Source organism: Dreissena polymorpha, chromosome 3 (genome assembly GCF_020536995.1).
Source record: "Dreissena polymorpha isolate Duluth1 chromosome 3, UMN_Dpol_1.0, whole genome shotgun sequence".
Taxonomy (NCBI): Eukaryota; Metazoa; Mollusca; class Bivalvia; order Myida; family Dreissenidae; genus Dreissena; species Dreissena polymorpha.
Window position 1 is genome coordinate 25,419,639 of NC_068357.1, and position 17,842 is coordinate 25,437,480.

The 17,842-nt window shown below is 33.7% G+C and overlaps 2 protein-coding genes across 2 annotated transcripts in view; one reads left to right on the plus strand and one right to left on the minus strand.

Moving 5' to 3' along the window:
* The first annotated feature begins 4,317 nt into the window (after window positions 1-4,317).
* LOC127872101 (uncharacterized) lies at window positions 4,318-12,067 on the plus strand. The gene is made up of 7 exons (XM_052415430.1): window positions 4,318-4,326; window positions 5,608-5,740; window positions 6,509-6,715; window positions 8,660-8,827; window positions 10,555-10,653; window positions 11,515-11,757; window positions 11,982-12,067. The coding sequence occupies exons 1-7, from the start codon at window positions 4,318-4,320 to the stop codon at window positions 12,065-12,067; spliced, it is 945 nt and encodes a 314-aa protein (XP_052271390.1).
* Window positions 12,068-15,181: 3,114 nt separating this feature from the next.
* The window catches only part of LOC127873647 (uncharacterized), a 107,773-nt gene continuing 105,112 nt past the window's right edge, over window positions 15,182-17,842 (minus strand). The window contains exon 11 of the mRNA XM_052417532.1: window positions 15,182-17,829. Coding sequence (XP_052273492.1) covers window positions 17,774-17,829 — 56 coding nt within the window. The 3' untranslated portion in view covers window positions 15,182-17,773. The remainder of the gene's footprint in view (window positions 17,830-17,842) is intronic.

The window sequence follows — 17,842 nt, forward strand, 5'->3', positions numbered from 1 at the left end:
CTATTCAATAAATGCAGGTGATGATTTGTACTAGCAGCATATAGATCGTTTTTTTCTGCGATAATAACTGTTATTGAAATTCCCCCCCCCCCAACGGCTGATTTTTTAACAAATAATTTAGTTAGTTACTTCTTCCACGTCCAATGCATACATGTATAAACCACTTTAAGCTTAACAATTACTTGAAGAAAATGATATTTAAAAAAATCAATCACTCTATTGGATATGCGTTCAATGCGATAGAAGGCTTAAATCATGGTCCAAATGGCATTGAAAACCGGCTAAACTGAATAGCATTTATGGTTAAATTTGATGATAAGAAGAAGCTTTCTGCAAACATGTATTACCTTACCGCATGAATAATTAGAACAGTGTTTTGTCCATAATATTCTTGCTAGTTGTAGTTGTCACAATAATTATCGTGAAAAAGTCGCGGTCCAACAAAAATAATCATATACTTGAAAGTTACAGAATCCCGACAGCGACGCGGGACTGATGTGTTCAGTGAATAGTCGATGGTTTATTGCAAGCACATCGTTTTCTTCACAACAAGTGTTATTCGTTATATAAAAAGATGCAGCATAGTTGTGTTTAATGACTCATATCAATTGTCGATTTTGAATACACAAGCAACATGATCTCCTATTTTAAAACCCTGAACCGTACATTTAAATACAAAGTCTAGTTTACACAAATAAGCAATTCTGTATAAACCTACATACTTGAATTGAAAATCAATAAAGAACAAATACATTAACTAAATTATCTTACCTTCCACACTCGTCCTTTGTTACTCTTCCTCACATGAATGAGTTTGCGTAACAAGGAAGTTAAGAAGATACCTTACAAGGTAAACCATAATATCAGATTTAAGGATAGTTCGTGTTAATGTTTATACCGTGATTTGTTTATTTCGCTTTGAGAATCTATGTTACGTTCAACAATATCATAAAGTTAAATGTTCGTTGCATATTGTGACAAACAAATGTTGCAGCTTCTTTGCGTTGATGGTATTTTAATATGGTTTAGGACAATATGGCTTTGTAGATAATATTGGTGGCTGTATTGTTGGCCTGATGATACATGTAGATGTTGGTTTAATTACTTTGTCCTACGATTTTTCATAAGATGGTCCCAATGTGTTTTTGTTTTCATGAACATCAAAAGACTGTGGCATTAACATGCTATAGTTGTGTTAACTACCAATCATCGTGTTTTTTGTTTTGTTTTGCGTATTGCTATCCTCAATGATTCTGCATTTATGTTTAAATTTAATTGAGGATTCCCATAACAGTTAACTCTATGAACCATTACATCAGAAGTCTGAAGAACTGAAAGCTTGCATCAGTTGACCTTATACTGGTTGTGTTAAAAGATTTATTAAATACCAATGACGTGTACATTAATGTCTCTATAATACAGTCAATAAATACATCCGAACGGCAGTATAGTTAGTATACGTGTTTTAATAAGATTGGTCATTGTTGAATATGAAATTTGTCGCGATTAAGAAGCATGCGATAGCGGTCATTGTGTTACAAAATAATGTTCCAGGAATTCCACATATAATTAAATATTAACGTTTAAAGTATTTAATATAAATGTTGCAAATTCTAAACCCGTAATCTTAGCAAAGTGCTTCCTCATTGTACCTTTCATCTTGATATAAATGGTGACCATTATTGCATATAGTTTTATCTCCAGTGTTTATAGCGAACGATTAATGCAAGTATTCCTTTCCTCTGGCAATAAAAAAAATACTATTATATAATCAAGGTATTTACCAATAAGCCCACACGATGGTGAACCAAAATAAATGCATGATTAATATGAGGTAAGATGATGCGTGAGTTTGAAACTTTGATTATTTGGATTTCCACGTCGTTAACGCCCGTAAAAGCGTACGTTTGAGTTAAAGCCCAAATGTGCAAGCGATACCTTAACTAGAGAATATTTTTTCTGAACTCGTATTAGTATAAGTGAAGAGTTATCCGTAATGGCCATTCTGAATGCATAAATTGTGTCTGACTAAACATTACCTTAGTGCGTTGTTATTGGTTTATAATCATCATTACTCAAATAAATATTATTAATCTTCTTCCGTCCACGGATCGGGTAATTTTATGTTAAAACCGTTTTTATAGAACTCCAAATATGACACTATGCCCTGATGTTGTAGAGTAAAGAACATTCAACCTTATAGCATCACAATGATCATAAACAAATCACACTTTATTTTCCTATTGCATTGAACTCTATTTAATTGGACCAGAGCAACGCAGTTGGGTTTTTGTCATAGTAACGATGAATGTATGGATTTTACAATTCGTATGCTGCATGGATGTCTGACGTTTAATCTATCAATATACGTATTGACGGCTAACATTATTCATAAACATTCATGTTGTTATATCAAAATGACAGATAACCATTATTTAGACATCTCCATATTTATGATACCTAAAATAAGCTCGCTTTACAAAGTATACTTAAAAAGGACTCAACTTGAATGACAATCCTTGCCTTTACCGACGATTTGCGTTCAATTCTTCCAGGTTTGAAAAAACCGATACCCGAGGTCAATGTGGTTTCATATTACTATAAACGGAGTTTAAAGCTAGAAGTAAAAATTTGCACACCTGATGTTTGTATTATCTTAAAGGTATAACGCTTTGTGAATTTACGAATATAGTGAACGATAGAATTGTGCGTAATGGTTCAGTTATTAAAATGCATTTAATTACAATTGTTTTACTTGTCAATAAGCACTGATTTATTCTTTGCATGGATCTGAATCGACAGCCGTTCAAAAACATGTCACTTCAAACGCTCGGCCGTATTTCGAGTAGCCAAGTTTATAAAAAATGTTGCACACATATAAACTTAAACTGATGTACTTATACAGTTATCAAAAACAAATCAATGTTTTCACACAAATCATTTAAATTGTGTTTTAAATAGTATCTTCAAATAATACGATATTAAAGAGCAAACTGGGTAGGCTTTTTATAGTTTATTTATAACAGTTATTGTTTGTGGCAATTTAAGGTTGCTTGACTGTTAAGAAAGAAAATACATGGGTGGTAACATAAACCGTATTTTTATATTGGTTGTTAGTATTACATTTAAACCAATTTTGCATAGCTCACAGATGTGCTCAATAAACTACACATGCATTTATAATGTAGACAGTATTAAGATATAATCTTTATGTGTCGATAAAACGAACGTATCATATATCTAATGCATGATATAATAAGAGCGCGTACTTTAGTGGGACAGATCAAGTGTATATCCGTTTAAATCACAACAACTGAGTGTAAAATTTTTTAATGATGACTGTGCTGGAAATAAATATTTGAAGGTAGTTGCTGCAAAGTTTCGTTAAAAAATGGCATTAATACGGTGAGCATATGTTGAAATCGAAAGTAGAATCGGTATATTCCGGAGTCAATGATCATGCCTTATTTTATCATTATTATTAATCATACTCTACTACTACTACTACTTCTACTACTCCTACTACTTCTACTACTACTGCTAATACTTCTACTACTACAACTACTATTTCTACTACTGCTACTTATAATAATAATCATAATAATAACAATAATAACAATAATGATGATACTGCTACTAATCGTCATCATCAACATCAAGTTTAATCAAATTTATATGTTCGTCAAATGAAATAATCTAAAGAAAAGGTTCATTATATTTGATCGAAAAACATACTATTATATTATTTTCAGGAAACACATACATAAACATTAAATTGTTCCAGGTTTGATTAGAGTTCCGAACATGTCGCGCTATGCGGCCCAGATGTTCGAGTGAGACGAACGGCAGGGCCTTAACATGAAGGAGTTTTTCCGCATTTACAAGGACAGGTTCCCCATGCTAGGGGTCATACTTGAGGGATGGTACAGCGACACGCGCTTTGATTGCTATGACAACCTGCAGGTGAGGCGGAGTGCACATAACTTATTTTGCTTGATGAGGGTGAGGATTGTCTCCAAATTTGAAGCAAGCTCTTACGGAATACTGACTAAAAATACATCTGTAGAAAGCGTTTTGAATTAATACATTTTACACCATTAAGCAAAACACTTAAATCTGTACCCTTATATTGTGTTTCGTGTTTTTGCATAGATTATTTTTACACACATATCTTGGGATTGTGTAGTAAATCCCCGGGTACATTTACTTAATACGATTTATATTTAATTCGTACAAAAAGACACTGATTTAATAGGACAAAGATCACTTGCGTCAATAAGAACTGTAAAGAGATGAGTATATATTGAATATGAGCCCATGTCTGAGGTAATTGATGCAGCTCAGCAGTGATCTAGTAGTAACGTAGTATCTTCTCCCTCCAGGGGCGTAGAATACACCGAATCTTTTTTCTCCCCACATGCATAGATTTCAAGGTTTTTCAAACCGAGCAAGCTCTTAAATACTCAATGTACATTCCGACACGGGCATCTTCTGTATTTTGCATCCTACCCCGTAGCAACCCAACACAACTTCTATAGGCGACGAAAATAATGCGAAAATGTAAATGGCATGAATGGGCACATGGTGCGTACATCCAATGTGATACACATACTATGAATTGGCTAAAGAATGCTGAAGTCTATGTATATGTGACAAACTAGATATCTTTTCTATTTATTGAATTCCACAATTGCGGTTGTAATAATAAACATTTGCTATTTGCAGTCAATACTTAATTTTACTTCCTGGTTTTATCGTCCTGTTTACATTGTTACATGCATAACAAACAATCGCTATTCACTCATCGACTATACAAGTATCTCATTAACTGTTAAAGACACTTCACTACTCCGTTGTTGATGACGGAAGTAATACTGGCGGTGTCATTAGCTGTTCAATAGGCTAACTCAACTCCACCTTAACGCTTTTGCAGTATACAAGCAAATGCAGAGACAAATGTACACTATGATATTGCTACAGTTGTTAACACATAGGTCTTGTTAAAGGTCCTTCTCTTGGTGCATTGAAGTAATCCTTGCGCTCGAACGTAACATTTAAGCAAGCGTTCTATTCTGCAAAAATGTTTCTAACAATCGTCTGGAGTATGCCAGCAGTCTAACAAACATGCTTGACAATAACGAAGTTTTCAAATACTACTTCGTTTCTTTTTATAAAAAAATAACGCAAATATGCAAAACTATCGGTCTACCAGGTTTGAAACTACGGCTTTTATGTTGTAGTGACCGTTAATAAGAACAGAGAGAAATAACGTATGCTTGTTATGGTATTTAATAACATTAAATAGACAACAAACTGCAATAAAATTTAAACGACTTTTTCAAAGTCAAAACGCACTTTTATTCAGATATGACTTAAGGCACTCATCATTCTCATTGTACAATCATATATAAGTGTAGTTGTAGTAAATTTGGTTGAGTGTTGTGTGTTGATAACTTATATCAATCGGGGTGTTGTGCAAGTGTTAACAATAGCGCGATGCGAATCGACAAAATCAACTTTATTAATTACCACTGTTTTTATTGGTTAGTATTTTATATGTGCTCACATATTCTGATACATTTAACTAGTTCGGCCCCTTCTCCGTAGGTGGTTCGGATCCATTGCTACTCTTCACAGCCACGGGTAGTGATCCGCGACTCAAACTCTCCGGACTTCCGGTTCCTCACTCTTCCTGTAGACAGTCAGGTCAAGTTCCAGTTGGTCATGGGCCCCAACAAGTGTAATTTAAGAAAATATATCACGAAATGAGATATAATATCATATTATATAAAAGTTTATAATATAAGCAATAACTGAAAAAAGTAGCACGTGTTTCCAGACAGATGATGCTAATATCTTCAAAAAAGGAAGACGATAACTTCTTACTGTCAATATCTGCAAAATATCATGTAAAAAGCAAATCAAGATCTGTTATCGCACTGACTATAAATAGGTTGATAAGCAAAATACTAATAACTGCGTAGTTTCCAACATGTGCAAAATCATATCTATTCAAACTAACGAATACACTACACTACAAATTATACTACTAACTTTATGATGTGCCTATGTCAATATTTATATATATTTTGTATGCGATTCCTTCTTAAATGCCGTTTAGTTGTAATAGTTGCTTTTAATCGAATCGATATGTCAAGTAAATTACCGTAACGAACTATAAATGCCAGTATTTCCTACTTCAGATAGCTATTATCTTGTTTCGGTTTAATAATACACAATGTACATCGAAAGGTTATACGTTTAAATATTTCACAGCGCTTAACTACACACATACCAGCCACCACATGACTTCTCAAAACTTACTGTATAAAAAGTTCATGGTGGAAGATTGCGATGTGTTCAATTACATATCTTTAAAGATTTGACGTCAATATGGATATTATTTGATTCCGCCATGAAGACTCGTTAAATACTTACAGTATCAAATACAGTAGGACTACCTATATTTTTCCTGATGATGTTCTCCATACAAAATGGACGTTGTTAGTGTTCTCCTTGCCTGTTGGAAATATTAAGTCCATGGAGTTCCTCCTCGATAACCACGAGTTGCCGTTCCTGGTGAAGCTGGCGTGTCACGAAGACCATCAATTCAAGATCGGAACCACCCGATGTAGCGCGAGCTTGTTCGGAAACCTTCTCATTACGGAGAAGTACCTTGAACACTATTACATGATGAACTGCATTTATGGAGCAGGTAACTATTATTGACTCAAATTTTTCCAGAGTCATTGAATCTTACGATGTTGCTTAAAATTCTACCCGCACCTGAAACAGGTCCGTATTTCGAGACGTCTTAAAAAAAAGACTTTAGCTTAGAACAAGTTATATTTGGTTGTTAAGCCGATATCAATAATCATAAAATTTACATATTTATATGGTCAACGTAGACCTGTTATGTTTTTGCTACTAAGGTGACAACTCTGTCGGTCTATGATTAGATTGAACAAGCACAACCTTACCCTAAGCCACAACAAGTTATTTATGAGAATCGATTTGAACACTACACTGTATTTAGCTTGTTTAAATAAAAATAATAACGTTTCACGAAAGCCCTTTGTTTTACATACTACATGTATATCTGCCAAAGAATGATAATTCGATTAAACACATATTTTTTTAAAGGCCGTTTCATTTTTTGTATATTTTGTATGTGTCATTTTAACCTTGTAAACACAAAGACAATGTTAAACTTTGATGTGAATACGATAAATAGTACTGAAGTGTTAAACCAATATGTTCTAATTATAAAAATATATGCTCTTGTAAAAATGATAAAACGACCATTCAGCTTTTGTATGATAAAAGAAGAAATAGCATGTGATAAAATAGTCTGTACTGACTAAACCAGAAACCAAGATTTCATTTAAAAGAGAACGTACACCGAATTAGTATTTTACTTGTTTCGCTTTAAACACTGTCATTCATTTTGATTACAATCATAAAAAAGTTTGCATTTTGTATTAAAATAAAGCATTAATCTTGTGCAAAACGTTGAATTTCATGCATCTCATCTAACAGCTTCATATAATAAATTGACTCGCAGTAAATAAGTCGTTAAATTAACAGGGATCCTTATATTATTGCGTTATGTACATTGCATTTAAGTCTTTTTCTGATGGGGTGTAAAACTGAATGCTCACTCAATAAGAATATCAATAGTGAAAAAAACATTGTTAAAAATCTCAATAAACTCGCCATACAATAAGCAGTTGTCATCAGCTCTACGTTTCGGTTGGTAACACGCCCTGTGCAACCTTATGAAGACTTAATTCTAATATCAACATGGTGCAGGATCATCGGGTATCTCAGAGGTTTACACACGGGCTGGGCACATCGTTCAGAAACGTATTTTTGCAAATATCTCAAGTTATTGAACTATCTTTGCAAAAATCGTTAGTGCATAAAATCCAGTTGTTCATGCAGTTTGTGCCGATACTTAAGATTTAAGAATAGATTCTTGAATATGCCAAAATCGGTGACAAAATTTCACGATGCGTGCAGCATGACCGTGTATATGAATTCATCACACATCGAAGTTTTGGCAAAGAAGACAGGCTTTTAAAACAAAGTACTTCCAATGTTTTTCACATTGCCATAATCCGCATAAAAACTGTATTTTATGCATACATTTAAATTCTGCACACAAAACAATCACCAGTTACCGGTGTGTTTACATCCATTAACATCCATTTGTGAACCCCATAAAGTCACGTGATCCTGCACCCTGATTAAGAATCGGCTTTAAATTAAACTATGGAGTATGGTACACGAACCAAATGAATAATTATTAAATCATCCTTATTTTGTAGAATTCCACTTATACGCATATTTCGATATTAGATCTATCCATGTTCAAATGATACAACGACGCGGATCTTCTTCCTCATAAAAGATGTCTTTAGTTGGCAATAGTTCTTTCTTCTGTTTATATTAGAACAAAACAAACGTTTCCATAAATATTGAATTGCCACTATAGACGTTTCCCCTGAAGGGTATATTTAACCGTTCTATATAACCCGAACAAAAATATGGTGTCCACTTACAGTTAAATAAGACTTGGTGTCTCTTACAAACTAAATATACAATTTCAATTCAAATGTGTGCAAAGCTTAAGATGCCATGTTTGGTCTTTTTTCAGATCCAAAGATGATCCCAATAGTGAACCTCATTTACCTGACAGAAAACCTGTCGATGGCCTCTGTCACAGGCCTAAAGAACCGCCCTAAGGCGGACTATGACGCGTATATGGGCAAACTGGACAAAGAAGCGGCGGGATTCATGTATGACAGAACAATTGGTAACCCAGGTAAGGGAATCGGGTATGACAGAAAAATGGGAAACCCAGGTATGGTTCTCAAATATTCTGAATATTCGGCTAATGAGTTTCGATTTTACTAATACACTGTACAGGTTGTGTGATTGCTGAGTAAATGTCAACGTATTAGATTCTTTATTGAGACTTAACGAATACAGAAGTTGATTAAGTTTATGGAAAATAATAGTGTGCTATGAAATATAACAATTTTAAGGTTGTGTACTCGATTATCATCTGTGTTTACTATAAATTATATTCACAATACTGGTCGTATCGGTGTTTCTTGTGACCCGATGTGTTTATGTTTCCTTTATTAGCCCCTAATGTTTTCTTAAATATTCCGTTTCAAGGCGGGGACTCCTAAAGTGATCCGTTCGTGTAGTTTGTGCGTAGTGTTAAGTCTATGTTGCCAGTTTTGCATCTTCCTGTTTACGTGGCTATTGCTGTGTGTGATTTGATGCGATTTTAAAACGATTTAAACCACTAATGCTTTGTCCGCTATGTAACAGCATGTGGAAAGGTAATGGACAGAGATTATATGTATTTAATGTTTAGATGTGTGACCTATGTTTTTCCCTTCATTGAACAAGCAAATGGTGAGTTGTCTTTAGTGAAGGACTATCAGAGTATTAGAGACATGCGCTCCCGATCAGTACTAAAATATGTATAAGACCATTCGTAGTATTGATATATAGATCACATGGGTCTATTACTGTTAAATTATCCATTTCAACCGTGACGTTGTAAAGGGGTGACCGGATACCATTTCCCAACTCCAGTCATCAGCCAAGGTTAATTCGGTTATATGTGTATTTATAAGCTCCAAATAACTACATTACACATACAAAACCGCTTCTTAGAAGCATGTTTTACACACAAACACACACACACACGCACATACACAATTTACTAGGAGGTCTAGTACCATACATATTATGACTTCACTAATAAGTTTAAAAGTTGCATATATCCGAAATAATAACAAATGGAAAAAAACACATCTTCATTCATTTCAATTTCAAAGCATTTAATACAAACGAGCTTTTTGGGAGAGGGGGGTAATGTTGGTGATCTCAAAATTGGACGATTTTATTTCCGGTATGTAACCGAAATTTAACCCTGATTTGTTAGTTAACTCGGATTAAACGTCAAAACTTAAAGGCAGATCATAGCAACTAATACACATGAACAAAGCCATTTTAACTTGCGGAATAGATTGTTATTTATTCAAAACAAGGTCTCAATAGTCGATATGAATGTAAAAACTAACAACAATATGAACATGTTCAAGATCCGTAATGTCTCTCCTTACCATACCTGCGCGAGGATGTTAACACTCATCGTCACACATATTTAACCGGCATGTGCAGCATATCTTAAAGACGAACTTTTCGAAAAGTTATCTACTTGTACACGTACACAAGCACGTGTATATATGCCTATATAATAAAGTAAACATATATTGTGTCCATTAATATTCATTATAAGATAGGCGAAACATGTGTAATACGTAAAATGTTTTTTTTATCTCGTACCCGACCGACCCTTTTTTCGCGCCGAACCTAAACATTTTGAAGTAACAAATTTGTAATAAAAAAATTATAACAAAGATAAGCCGTATTCTGATTGAGTTGTAAAGTGAAAAAAAGCATTATATCTTTGCTTAATGAATATATTAACATGCTCCGTATAGTTTACCTATTTCTTTCGATCCTCAGATTTCGCTGAGTACGATACTCGCAAGATTGACCCTATGACGGGCGACGGAGGCATACCTACTATTGACCCTCCGGCAATCCCCGGTCAGATTTTGGAAGGTATGAACAAGTAGATACTTGTGATCGTTTGTGAGCAATTATACATGATGCATTAAGGTTCGATACTTTCAATTGCCCATCCGAAATACTAGAATGCGGATCTGACGTAATGACGTGATGTAGGAAATGCCGTTGATACCTTGTTCACATGTATTATGAATATTAAACATGTGGACATGGGATACAATATGTACGCATATCCATGAATCTAATGTAAAACGGAAGTAATTGCATAAAAGTAGGCAGTTATAAAGGTTACAATATACTAAATTATCGTTTCATATTGGGCTGTACTCTGTAAAAAAAAATATCATAGTTGACTCGAAGGCATGTTTTACATGTTCGAATTTTATCTTTTGGAGATAGTGGTAGGGCATGAATAGATGTTCACAAATAAATCCATGAAATATGATAAACTTCGAGACTATAGTAAAGCATTGCACTTAAAAAGGTTACATTCAACTAAGAAAAAGCCGGAAAAATGTTGCAAAACAGTTTGATTTGATTCAAGTTCTTTCTTGGTTTGAACATGACATGTCTGTTTTTATTTCATAAATCGATTCCGCTTAGAATGACCTCTAAGATAAGGTATGGTTATGGGTGCCTCTATGTGCAAACTGTTGCATTTATTTTCGATTAAAGTTGTCGCTTTTACATTTTATTACGTAGGGAAACTATCTAGTATATTATGACCTGAAGATGAAATTAAATGTCCGACTATGTCTTGGAAAATGTGTGATAATTTGAAGGCTATTGTGAGCATTGAAATGCGAGATCAAGTTGGTATGTTGCTACTGTATAGATGCATATGCTGCCTTTACAGTTGTTTTCTTTAAATTATCGTTTTATCTGAACACCCAGAGGATGGTGACTATAATGAGATTCCACCTGAGCTGCCGACCAGATCAAAGCCCCAGTTGGAACCACAATCAAAGGCAACACAAGATCCGGTCCATAAAGACCCGGCACATAAAGATTCGGAACAGAAAGATCCGAAAAATAAAGATCCGACACATAAAGATTCGAAACATAAAGATTCGAAACATAAAGATCCGAAACAAAAAGATCCGAAACATAAAGAACCGAAACATAAAGATAAACCTGGTATATCTTTTGCACTATAAGTATCATATTATTATAGTATTATTGTTTTTAAAATATATCGCACGAAATTTATGTTACACAGCACTCGCTGGTATAGAAATACGTTTACTTGTATGTAAAACGTCTAAATAATAATTTTAATTATGATTTGAACGAGTCCATTACAATATAACGAATTCACATACTGATCTATCTTTCAAAAAGGCCTCTCATAAATTTATCAGCAAATGCGGAGAAGAAACCCGCGCCTGTGTGCGCTAAGAAACAAAGCCTCCTCCAGCAGTCCAGTCACCTCTTTCCGTGGCGGTGAATGTAAGCGTCGAAAATAATCCGGATCTTCCGGCTCGCAGGCCTCTACCGCCCCCGAGCAACGCGCCCCTGTGCAAACAAGGTTTGATGTCTAGGATGGATACCATTAAGCGATGGTTAAGCGTGATTCAGCGTTTGTTAACGTAAAAAAACGCGCCCGGCGGTCGTCGAAAGGGATCTGTAGTGCAATTAAGTGAAACGACCATAACGCCCTGGTTTTATTTATCCCTGAACCTGGAGACGTGTTATTATAAACGCTATAAAATGATAAGCTTTCGTCGAAGTCAAAAGTTAACGATCTCTCGACAAGTATATTTATAAATGAATTCGTAATGGACACTGGGAACCACGAAAATTCTAATTTCAAAATTCGTATCAATGTAAATGCTATAGCTCAATAGTGCTTAACTAACGTGAGTGCCGATGGTCTCAGCTGAATTCCGCCAATATTGTAATACACAATACGCAAGAACATTATAAAAATATATGTTGTATCCATGCAAAAGACATACTATCAATATCGTGTTCGTTTATTTCGTGTAAAATAATGCGAGCTCTGTTTTACTGCTAAAACGTATATTAAATGGTCTTACGAACAGGCCCTTACAATTTGTTAAGCCAATGTGCAAATGTCTGTACACTTATTAAATAAGGTTAATATTTCATTTTTCTTAAAAGATAAACGTTTAATTACTGGAAAATGCATGTGCGGATTTTCTTGCTAATGTTTTTATTTGCCTTATGTTTAGTTCTTTGTTTGGTGCTTGTGAAAAATACTTGCCCATGAACGTTTACTATTTCCACAACTATAGTTGCTTGGATTCATTTAATAGTGCAATGTCAATTTTTTTAAACAAACTTGCACATTTGTTTATTTATGCTTGACACGCCTATAAACCTGTCAACTTAACATTTTATTGAAACGCCTTTAAAGCTCATAAAACATCATTGTTCACAACTTTGTTTGACTTAATATAGATTCCATACAAAACAATCGGTATATCGTTGTGAATTTAGTGTTCATAAAATAAACTTTACGCATACGCTCAAACGGTGCTGTAGTCTTACGAGCTTATCATCTTTGGTCGCTTCATTTAGTTGCCAACATGAATCCTATTGGGGCTATGTATACAAAAACACTTTTATTTTATTGTTTAAAACAAAAACAGTTAATATGGTACTGCCTCTTGAACGAAACATACATTCACAATGTTATTTACAATAGGCTTTCTGTAAACACGTGTCTATATTTTGGTTTAATACCGTCTTTATGTCCATTTAAGATTTACGAATCAAATTCCTCACGCTTCTTTAACGTTTTTGCATTTTAAACGTGTAAACCCAAATCCAGTATATAAAGTTGTTATCCTCCACATTAACATTATGTATTCAAGACGTAACTTACACTTATAGAACGATGCATGGGAGAGCACTACGACAAGTTTGATGATTATAAACAACAATAACACAAGTTTCATCCTATATAGCTTTTGCTATTGTTATTTATTAATAACAACCTCTCATGAATGTCGCATTGATGGCTGTACATTTTGAAGGTTATAAGCAAAATTGTTTTGAAAAGAATATAAGCGAATTTCAAAACGAAATGTAAATTCAATATCGCACGCCTCAGTTTATTGCATGTAAATAGTTTTCTTCCTGCTGTTTTGGACTTTTATATTAAATATAATTGCGTCTTTAGTGGCGGTACCGTATGTCAACACGTCCGTTGGCCGCGCAACAGTTCGTCCTTTCCCGAAAAAAAGTATGTAGCCGGCAGTAAACGACGTCACTGATGACGCTGGTTCTCACGAACTTGTTGGAACGGCAGATGCAGTGTACTCAGAGGCTTATGGTGACGTCATGTACGCTGCGTTTTAATTAAATATTATAGTTTGAAATACATAAGTTTTCATTCCAACGATGGTTTAACAAGATGAGTACGATGATGATGTGATGATAATATTGATGATGAGAAAGAAGAGAGTAGGATGATGATGATGATGATGATGATGATGATGATGATGATGATGTTGATGATGATGTTGATGATGATAATGTTGTTGTTGATGATTTTGTTGTTGTTGATGATGATGCTGATGATGATGATGGTGGTGGTGGTGATGATGATGATGATGATGATGAGGATGATAACAGAATTGAAGATGAAGTTAAAGATGAAGTTGATAATTAAGTTGATAATGATGTTGATGATGATGAAGTTGTTGTTGTAGTTGATGATGATGCTGCTGCTGCTGATGATGATGGTGATGATGATGATAATGATGATGTTGATGATGATGAAGTTGTTGTTTTTGTTGTTGATGATGATGGTGATGACAATGATGATTATGATGGTGATGGTGATGATGATGATGATGATTGATGATGATGATGAGGAGAATGGAGGGGGAGAAGGAGGATGATGATGATGAGGATGATGATGAGGATGATGCTTTTGACGATGATGATGATGATGAGGATGAGGATGATGATGTTTAGTGTTATGTTTTTAATCATGATAACAATGCTGATGACATCATTGAGGATAACAATGATTAAGGTATTGTTGTTTTTATTTAAGAACTGTCTCGAAGGAAAGTGAAAACACGAGTCATATTTTGACTCGAAATTATGTGAAACTCGGTATGTCAGCGGTGAGTGTCATTGGTGTTGTCGGTACGTATATGCTTGTAACTGACTTTCAATTAGACTTGATATAAGATAGTTACCTAGCTTGTATGGTGTTTACTTTTAGATGCATCTCATTCGGACTAAATGTCTTATGGTAACCGAGTTGTTGTGTCATTTGTGCCTGCATCTTCCTTCATACAATTATTTCAAATTGAAGAAAACTTACATTTACTTTGATCATGTTAACATAGTTCATTACTCAGCTTATCCGTTTTTGTAATTTTAAAGTGTAATAAAATCAATATGACAAGATTCAGAACGACGTTACATTCAAAGTAAGAACACACGTGTGTGACTTTAAAATGTACATGACCCATAACCTGAAACCAATAATCGTGTGAATACTTACTCCTTCTAAGTTCAGTAAGCTGTTGGTTTGGATTATAACAAACACACACAAACTTGTTAAGAAAGCGGTTATTTTTATTATACTGTAATATACCGTAGGAAAGAATGATACCCATACATCCACCGTGAGAGTAAAAACCAACATCTTATATTCCCGAAACAAATTATCAGACTTATGAGAACCTCTAAGACTTTAAAGAAATTATCAATTCAAACAATATACAAACGTCGAAATAATAATAGAACATTTAAGAAATGAATATATAAACATTGAGAAAAATACTAAAAAATGGAAACCAATTTAAATTAAAATTAAACGGACGATATAAAAAGTTAACATGTTGTTGGGTGTTAACAACAAAAAAGTCCAACAAACACGATCTACGTTGTTTTGTTTCTTTTTCAGAAAGTTATTGTTAATTCAAGTATATGTTCATAATTATAGACTATTGTAAACTGGCGTTACTAACTTAAGTTTTTAAAATGTGTATAATACAGCTATTCGAATTTTGTTGGCATAGACGCTTTGAACATAATATACATAATTATTCCAATATAGACAATACATACGGGGAAGGGACTTAAGCATCTTATACAAAACACTATGTACAATATATACGCAACATTTCATAAAGAAATACGGTTTATTTTTTATCTTACCAATCTGTTAGTTAAGTGCAAAAAATCAGCAACTAAAAAAAGAGCACGCAAATACAAAGTATATGCTTTAAAACATAGTAACTGTGCTGTTGTCAAACCGTCAGTTTCGGAACAATGTCTTAAAATAAAAGATTGATTCGTAAAATAAGACGAAAACATTGGATGGATACATTGCATTGTATACATATCTATACTATGTAAACGATGAATGGTACCATTTCGTATAATATATGCACTTGTGTAAATCTCTGACATGATCTTCAGTTTGTATTATGATTAGTATTAATTTTTAGAATAAAGAAATTTAGTAATCGCGTTACGCAAGTTTATTCCATGCTTAATAAGTAAAGCGAAACAGACTGAGAGTATGATTACATTCAATTTAAGTTCAGTGTAGCTTAACATAAAAATTATGTTGTACAATATGTGTGTGTACACATACAACAGTGCTAATAACCAATAACAGCTATAGTTAACCGCCAGTCGGCATTTTGCAAGTCGACTTGTAAGAAAATAAAGTTAAATACATACATAAATAGAGTTACTGTGTAGAGCAACTACTTCGACGTGAATCAAAATCTGTCAAAATATGTTTGCGAAGTTCACTTGATACAATTGCCATTTCAAACAATTAATATAGCAAAAAGTCGACGGGCTTGTAGTTTGTTGGTGGAATCTTTATGTCGAACACTTGCACGCATATTTTGTGTCAACCTTATGACATTGTAAGTAAATCTTCACAAAATAAAACAGATCCTTAACGCAACGATTCGGCTAAATAACATTATTGCCACCAGCATGCTCTTTTGACTTGTGTTCAATAATATATGTTTTTTAAATCTCCATGCAATGAGTTCGTCAAGTGCGCTAACTTTTAAGGAAACTGCTGTTATGTTAGATTAAGCAAACATAATATGGCGACTTATAATCTTTATTGACATAACAAAATAAATAATGTCTCCTACTTATATTGTTTTTTTTAATATAAAACGTGTGAAGTTTAATATTTAATGGTGAAATACCGAAGAATATTATTTTATCCAAGAAGACTGACAGTTATCCATTTTAATGTTATCGAGTGTCCGCCATTTTGCATTTTGTGGTATGCAAATTATGGTCAATGGCGTTTATAACATGTTTGCCTAAAGTATATCACATTTTACGTTAAGCTATTTTCTAATTTAAGCACAAAATATGTCACGCAATAATACTCCCTTAGAATATGAATCGAGAGAAGTTTTATGTAGTTTCACAAAGATATCAAGAAGCAATTCAAATAATCAGCTTTTATCAAATATATATATGTAGATGAAATGAAACTTAAGAATCATAAACAGGATATAAATCCGTGTCCGCTAGTGTTTAATTAAAGGCATATGACCAATTGGCTATGCTTTACAAGACAATACATATAATACAGCATTAAGCACAAAACATGATTGACACTGGATAAACCGAACAACAGTAGGCAAAAACATGATTGAAACTGGATAAACGCAATGGAATGACCATTGTAACCATTTGTTGTTTAAACCGGTTCATCAATAGCTGAACAAAACACTTAGTTCATACCTACTCAAGCACGACAATAGTGTAAACAAACAATAACATTAAACTCATTGCACCGTGATTAAAAATTAAAACAAATAAAAGCATATAATTTGATTTTTTTTTAAATTAAATCACTTAATTATGTTAAGATGCCCCATAGTAAAATACTTGAAACATTTTGAGGCGTGATATATATACCACTCACTCATGTATATTCAAACAAAACACCGTTATAGTAAAGAAACATTAATACTCAAAACCAACCAAAATGTCTTAAAATATTTCATAGAATAGAGAAAACCCATAACAATTAAGTATTTCTTATAGCAATATCCAAACTTTTAGCGATATATGTGGTCTCGTAACATAGATCTAACGAGATGCAAAATTCCCGTTGTTATTTTTTGTGTGATAATATATTTCATGTGAATTTCCCGCGACGATATACAAATATTTACCAGCGAACACAAGATGGGCTTTGGGCAGTTCGTGAGAATCTCGTCCTGGCTCCTAAAATAGAAGT